Source organism: Syngnathus acus, chromosome 3 (assembly GCF_901709675.1).
Source record: "Syngnathus acus chromosome 3, fSynAcu1.2, whole genome shotgun sequence".
NCBI classification, from domain to species: Eukaryota; Metazoa; Chordata; class Actinopteri; order Syngnathiformes; family Syngnathidae; genus Syngnathus; species Syngnathus acus.
The window spans coordinates 7585019-7593475 of record NC_051089.1 but is presented as its reverse complement, the minus strand read 5'-3'; the positions used below and the strand labels follow the sequence as shown (position 1 = coordinate 7593475).

The window sequence follows — 8457 nt, the reverse complement described above, 5'->3', positions numbered from 1 at the left end:
TTGTGAATGCATGCATGCAATCATATATCCAAAGAAACACTTGAACACTGCGCTGTATTTACTTTTTAGTGTGTCGCCTCCCAGTGGTTGTTAGCGGGAATGGCAATAACTGAAGCAGAAGTAGATTGATGGATAGATAAATGGCTGGAAAAAGGCTGTGTATTTTTTCCCTTGACCTTCCCTGATTGATTGAGCTAAATCACACGTTTCTGACTTTTGTAATGAGGCGTGTGGGGTTATTCATAATCAGGAATGTCTCCTTGTAAATGTGTGCGCGTGTACGTGCGTCCGTGTGTGTCCAACGTAGTAAATATAAGTTCAAATGCTTGCACTTGCAGTTTACTGTGAACTTCCAAAAACTCAAATGTCTTTGGGCGGAACCCTCGTGTCACGCATGCAATGAGACGAAATCAAAACTTGCAGTCGACGCCAAATGAAACAAGCTGGATCTCGTTGTGGACGTGGCCAAGACACGCTGGCTTGCGCGCACGCGCGAGTGCGTGCGTGTGTGCTGCCGGGACCTTCCACGTGGCCCAGAACACACTCAGTTTCCATTCGGGAACAGTCGGGAGCGCGCGCCTGACGCAGTGCAGAACCCACGGCGCGTTCACGTAACCGCAGCAGCCGGAGCAGAAGGCACTGCTACCGGTAAGTGAACGCACCACTGCAGGAATAACGTCGTCTCGCCTTTTACCTCTCCGTGACCTCACTTCATTTGGCCTGACAGGTACGTGACCGCGTGACCTTACACTTCCTCTGCATTGCATGCTAGCTGTCATTTTCTCACAATGGATGTATTTTGGTCGAACGTTCGCAGTTTCATTTTCAGTGACTGGAACCGACTTGTAACGTAGATTTCTACTTACTGGTCGTGCCATTAAGGACAGTTGCACGATCTATTGAAGTCCTACACAAGAGCTAAAGAAAAGAATGAAAAAGAAAAAAGAACGTTTGCCTTGTGCATGGAAAGAGTATGCAGAAAAGTGTGTTGAAAAGCTCCACAATGTTTTATTTACTTCGTACGTTTTGGCAGCGTTCATTTTTAATGAGTCAATATCACGAGATGTTGGTATCCTCCATCAGAATCACTCAATTATGTATTTGCATACATACCTGATAAAGCTATTGAATTATGTCATTTATGGGATTTTGGTTTGTTCCACACATCTCAGTGTGTGAAATATATGATTAGATTTAATTAATGAAGAAAAAAAAAAGGTTGATTACGTAATTTGATATAACAAGACATGTTGATAATCTATTTTCAACATCATATTAAATTTGTAAGTGTCCCTATTCTCATTGTGAGAAACCCTCAAGTTTTCTGTCATATTGCAACCTGCAATGTCCTTTTTCTTTTTTAATAGAATACATATTTGGCGGTAAATAAAAACAGCAATATTTTAAAAATGTAATACTACCTGCTATCCTTTTCTTGTTAAGTTATAAATACTCAAAGAAGGTGTGGCAGTTGTCACATTCTAACATCACAGGCCATCACATGCAGCTGCTTAATGACTTAAAAGTGTGTTTGTTTAGGCGCTATCATGGATACATATCTGAGCAGACTGGTCCCTTCAGTTCTGGTTCTGGCTCTGGTCCTGCAGGTTCACCTGTCCCAGCCTGCACCTCAAAGGTAAACCACGTTTGTATAGCATTCACTCCGTACTCGCTCCGGGTTACTGTATGTGAATATGTTGCTAAGCTTTCTGACTGAATGTTTAATCCTGTGACTTCTGCTCTCAGCGAGTAAAGAAAGAATACTGTCATTGTTATCCCCACAGAAAGTATAATACTACAAGAGTAGATTATTTTGGTGTCATGCATACATATTTGCATGGTTGTTGAGTAATATTGAATTTATTTTTGCATTTTCAACTTTTCAATACATCCAAAGAGAGGAACCAGGACAAGCCCACCCAGATTCCAAAGTGCTGATCAATCCTTTTGGTTCAGGAGAAGAAGAGCGAAGGTGACTGACACAACAATAAAGTTGAAGTCCCAATGATCATCACAAATTTGATTTGGTGTAAACCGACACATAATCAACATACATTTCTGTTTTAGTGTGACAAGACACTATTGTCCGCTCACTGTGGACTTTAGCTGCAGTGTTATAATGATGTGTCCTACACTGATAAGAGAATACGTGGAATGATACTGATTCATATGGCAATCTACATTTACTGTATATGCAGTAAACTGGATCATTGCGACATATCTTTGAAAACATTTTAGACTGGTCACAATATTGGGTGCTCTTGATTCATATTCATATAGATAACATATTCACCAATATAATAGAAAACAGGACAACAAGCGGGTTATTAATTACTGATATTACTGACCACCTTCCAGTGTTTACAGTATATGACAATAATTTCAAATCTGAAATTGGGGTGTATAAACAACAAAGAAGAATTAGGACAGATGAGACAATTGCTACTCTAAAACATGAATTAATGCAACAGAACTGGGATGCAATATATGAAGAAAAATATGTAAATAATGCATACCATAAATTGATGACTATATTCACTTCATTATATAATAAGCATTGTCCAATCAAGGAATATAATAAAAAAACTAAATATAAGGACAGTCCATGGTTGACGAAAGGCTTAAGAAATGCCTGTAAAAAGAAGAATTTACTCTATAGGAACTTCATAAAACAGAGAACAGAAGGCGCTGAAGATAAATATAAGAGATATAAGAATAAATTAACTAATATTATAAGATTAAGTAAGAAAGAATATTATAAGAATAAATTAGAGGATAACAAAAATAATATTAAGGGGATATGGACTCTCCTAAACCACATTATTAGAGAAGGTACCGAACAACATAAATTACCTAAATATTTTGTTATAAATGATACTGAAAATTATAATATGGAAGAAGTGGCAAACAGTTTTAATCAGTTCTTTGTAAATGTTGGGCCTCAAATAGCAAAAAACATACCGATTCCAGCGCCAGATGTTGGCAACACAGATAAATTAATAGAAAAGAATCCTCACTCAATGTTTTTGAAGGCAGTTGATGAAAATGAAATCATTAACATTGTGCAACAATGTAAAAATAAAACATCTACCGACTGCAATGGGATTGATATGATGTTAGTTAAGCAAATCATTGAGGGGATTTCAAAGCCACTTGTGTACATCTGTAACTTGTCATTTTTAACTGGTACATTCCCAAAGAAGATGAAAATTGCTAAGGTCATTCCTCTTTATAAAACTGGGAGCAAACACAACTTTACAAACTACAGACCTATCTCAATATTGCCACAACTTTCAAAAATATTGGAAAAGCTTTTTAATAGTAGAATGGATGGATTTTTGGAAAAACATAAATTATTTGCAGAGAACCAATATGGTTTTAGAGTAAACAGATCAACAGCACAGGCATTAATGGAATCAATCGAGGAAATCACAGATGCAATAGACAACAAACAACATGCAGTAGGAGTTTTCATTGACCTCAAAAAAGCTTTTGACACAATTAATCATAATATACTATTCAATAAATTAGAAAAATATGGGATAAGGGGATTAGTATTAGACTGGATAAAGGATTATCTGCGAGAACGGCAACAGTATGTAAAGTTGGGTAATCACTGTTCTGGATATCTGGAAATAGCTTGTGGTGTTCCACAAGGGTCAGTTTTAGGCCCTAAATTATTTATTTTGTATATAAATGACATGAGCAAAGTCTCTAAAGAACTAAAACTCGTCAACTTTGCAGATGACACAAATATTTTTTGTTCAGGTGATGACATCCAACAAGTGGAATCAATGCTGAATGAGGAAATGAAAAAAATAAAAATGTGGTTCGACTGGAACAAATTATCATTAAATGTAAGTAAGACCAAGTTTATGGTATTTGGCAAAGCGAATATAAAGATACGAATAGAAGTAGATGGAAATGAAATTGAAAGGGTGCAGGAAAACAAATTTCTTGGGGTTATAATGGATGACAGGCTTAGTTGGAAGCCACACATCAAAAACATAAAGTCTAAAATTTCAAGAAGCATGGCTGTCATATACAAAGCAAAAGAATTACTGGATTATCATTCACTTCGTACACTTTATTGTTCTCTAGTCTTGCCCTATTTGCATTACTGTGCTGAGGTTTGGGGGAATACTTATAAAACTTCACTACAGCCACTTATCATTCAGCAGAAAAGAGCAATAAGGACTATTCATAAAGTCAACTACTTGGAACACACAAATCCACTTTTCATACAATCCAAACTATTGAAATTCACTGATATAGTATCTTATCAAACAGCAATCATCATGTATAGGGCAAAAGCAAAACAACTACCAGATAATATCCAAAACTTATTTAGGCATCGGGAGGGAGGTTATAAGTTAAGAGGGAATCACAACTTCAAAATCTTAAACATAAGAACAACCTTAAAAAGTTTCTGTATAACTATAACCGGGGTCAAACTATGGAACAATCTAAGTGAGGAACTCAAGCAAAGTCCAAATATCCACCAGTTTAAAAAAATGTATAAAAATATGTTGTTTAGCGGGTACAAAGGTTAAGAGTGCCAAAGGGCTACACACAAGTAAAAATGAAACAGAACAATAAGTGTGCAAGTTTGTCTACTTGTGTTATATTGTAGAATTACAGAATAGTATGTTGAATCATTGGTTTAATGGATGAAGTCAGAAAGGAGTAGGAATCTAAAAAGCTATGCTTCCTCCTACTCCTTTTCGAGCATTCTTTTTTTTTTTTATTTACTTATGTATTATTATTATTAATTAATTAATTAATTTAATGTATTTACTTCTATTTGTTGGTTTATTTTTTGTTTGTTTTGTATGGATTTATGTGGCACTTTAGAGTGTTATTTGTTTTTGTTTTTTTGTTTTTCTTTTTTGTTTTGGATGTTCGAAATAAAGATATCAATCAATCAATCAATCAATCAATATTCATAAATCAAATATGATCAATTTAATCAAGATTGTTATTTTTCTAAATCTATGACTTGTGTTATTGTTTTGGTTTTGAATCTACTTCGACCTTCCTGTGTCAACTTCGTCCTATACATTTCCAAATCACAACTGAAGTCTCTAAATTGTCCAAAGGTGTGAGTGTGTAATGGCTGCTGCGCTTATAATTGTCATTGTCATTTGCAGTCAATATTGCATCTGACTTTGAGCTGTTTGTATTCTTATGCCGCACTTCCCAAAATTCTACTTTAACCGTGCGTATGTCACAGGTTGCTGCAGCGTTACATCCAGTTAACAAGAAAAGATGATGTTCAGATCAACTCACGGGATGAAGGTAAATATCAGCACCCAATCAACTTTGAGCTTCACATGGCCAACTAGACATGCTAAGCTACTGTAAATATTCAAAATGATAAGTTCAACATCAACCTAACTTATCATTCCTGTTGTTTGTTTAGAAGTGTTCTACCTGTTTCGTCTCTATGACTTCGACCGCAGTGAGCGGCTGGATGGCTTGGAGATGATGAAGCTACTGTCTGACTACAACTCCCAGCATGCACCTGAGGAACAAGCCAATGACAGGGTGAGGAGGAGTGGCTGCACGACCTGAACATTTTCATTGCAACTGTCTTGGTTTATTTTTCATCTTCAGTGCGTAAAACATTTTGTTGATATGTTGGTGTCCAGGTGGTGTCCTTGGTGGATTTCCTTCTTCAGAGTCAGGACGTTAACGGGGATGGTCTCTTGGATGCCTCAGAGCTGCTTTCGCCTCACAGAGCTCACACAGAGGTAGCACACAATATTGTCCACTCTAATTGTCTATTAAGTTAATACAGTTGTATTAAATTAATATAATTTGCCTTTTATTCATTTTATATGAACGTATTTGACCATTGTAATGTAAGCCCCTCTGCCTTTGGAACATAAAGGACAAGAACATCCCTGTTGATGAGCCAAAGGCGATACTGGACGAGAGGATGCCAGACGTTGGCACCAAGCAGAAGACGATGGAAGCGGTCAAGCAAGAGGAGGAACATGATGAACATGTTCAGCCTCATCACGAGGAAGTACAACAAGATGTTGGAGCAGAAGAAGAACAAGAGTCCATACAGCAAATGGATGAACATAAAAGACAAGTTCAAGAAGAATTTGCAGCAGATCAGAGGCATGAACAGGAAGTCCCTGTACATCAGGGCCAACCAGAAATATGAACACACACACACACACACACACAAAGTGCTGCAGTGGACTGATGGAATAAACATATGGTGGTCTAGGATTATACATTATATTGATATCCATTATCTCCGACCACTTCTTTGCACTTTTTATGCAACTGGAGCAAAAAGAAGTCTTAAATTAAAAAATGCAATATTTTGTTCAAACTGAAGCCTTAATTTCAATGTTGTATATTTAGTGTGATGGAACTTAGAATTTTTAAAACCATTGGACATGGTTTTCGGGATTGTGTTCTTTTTAGTGATCTATACCGTTTACATGTCGTGCACCCAGTAGGTGTGTGCCGTGCATGGTGCAATAAAATCAGCCAGTGTCTTCCTTCCTCGACATGTTTTCTCATATGCTGAACCTCAATTTACAAAGTTAGGCACAATTGGTGAGGTGAATTTCAATAAACATCACATTACTTTAGCTCCCCCCAAATTATGTCTGTTTCTCCATTGCAGTGTACTATGAATTGGTTAAATAATTGCTATAATTGTGTCTTTTTATCCCTTTTCTGGACCATTTACACCCCCCCCCCCCCCCCCCCCAGAAAACCAGAAATAGTTTTGTATTAATTTGCACAGTGTAATATGATTGAATACCATGTGACTATCTACGTATGTATTTAAAAGGAAAATTATTACGTGTGAATCGCAAGGGAAGCTGCTATAAATAAGGAATGGATGAAATTACATGATATATTTATTTCATAAAGCAGTAAAGAGGCAGAGTATACTTTTCATTTAAAAACTTTTCATGATAAATGACTCAAGTATTGCAGCGTACTTATACTTGTCTTGTTTTTTTTATACAGGTGTTGTGATTTTTTTATACGGCACATATTTCACCCAGAAGTTATGTTGTTATCCCTGACGGTGTTGGGGTACACTTGCCTGTCTTCGAATCCCGCATATGACGATTAGTGTTGGCTCGTAAGTGAACGATTCGTTCGAAAGACCGAATCTTTTTAGTGACCGAGAGTGAACGAATCACTTCCTAAACATCCTCCTCACCACACACTGTTTGTACTACGTGTCCTCTCTGCATCCATTGCAGCCTGGTCATCCTGGAAGAGGGACCCTCCCATCTGTGGTCTCTTCTCAAGGTTTCTCATTTCCCCTAGCTGGAGTTTGAGTTTTTCCTTGCCCTCCTGGGAGTTTAAGATCAGGGGATGTTTGAGAATATTTGTCATTTTTCACATGTGTTGTTAGTCACCTAAATGTTGAACAGAGGCTGTGTTGTACCGAAGTCAAATTCCTTGTTTGGCACGCTCAAACATGGCGAATAAAAACTCTTGAATCTTGAAATTTATTTTTAACATTATTATTTATTATTATTAGTATTAGTATTTTAATAAACATTAAAACCTGTTAAATCTTGTCTGGTGTTTTATTCCTTGTTTTTATTTTTTTGGGCATGAAAACAAAAATCTGACATTTGGTTAACTGCTTTATATGACAATATGTATATGTGTTTTACGTTGTGTACATTGGTGTCCCCCAAAATAAAGAGCAAGTAGTCAAATACACATTCTTGACATGTACAAATACTGCTGAAAATGGTGGTGTACCTAATGGAGTGTCTGTGTGATGTCACAGATCAGCCAGCCAATCAGGAGGTGGGGGTGAGGGCGGGTGTGGCACTTTTCACTTTCAGTTCAGTTTTGGCCATGATTTTTCCCTAATGAACTGGCCTGTTATTAGGTACACCTGAAAATGGCAGCGTACCTAAGGGAGTGTCCATGTGATGTCACAGATCAAACAGCCAATCAGAAAGTGGGGGTGAGGGCGGGTGTGGCACTTTTCAGTTAAACCAGGGGTGTCGACCTCCAGTCCTCGAGGGGCCGCGTTCCAATATGTTTTCCAAGTGACCCTCGTTAAGTGCACCTGCGTGAAAAGTTTTAGCCACTTTCACGTTCTGCAGGAGCTAAAACTTTTCACGCAGGTGTGTTTAACGAGGGTAACTTGGAAAACATATTGGAACGCGGCCCTGAGGACTAGAGCTTGACACCTGACCTTTGACCATGATATTTCCCTAATAAAGTGGCCTGTTATTAGGTACACTTGAAAATGGCGGTGTACCTAATGGAGTGTCCGTGTGATTCCCTCGTTAAGTGCACCTGCGTGAAAAGTTTTAGCTCCTGCAGAACGTGAAAGTGGCTAAAACTTTTCACGCAGGTGCACTTAACGAGGGTAACTTGGAAAACATATTGGAACGCGGCCCCGAGGACTAGAGCTTGACATCTGACCTTTGACCATGATATTTCCCT

General features: G+C 37.7%; 1 protein-coding gene across 1 annotated transcript; it reads left to right on the top strand.

The window, feature by feature from the left end:
• The first annotated feature begins 443 nt into the window (after window positions 1–443).
• Window positions 444–6723, top strand: cgref1 (cell growth regulator with EF-hand domain 1). Its single transcript, XM_037248151.1, has 7 exons — window positions 444–648; window positions 1540–1636; window positions 1898–1972; window positions 5234–5298; window positions 5423–5547; window positions 5652–5753; window positions 5894–6723. Exons 2-7 carry the CDS (start codon window positions 1548–1550, stop codon window positions 6173–6175), a joined length of 738 nt encoding a protein of 245 aa, XP_037104046.1. The 5' UTR covers window positions 444–648; window positions 1540–1547; the 3' UTR covers window positions 6176–6723.
• The last annotated feature ends 1734 nt before the right edge of the window (window positions 6724–8457 follow it).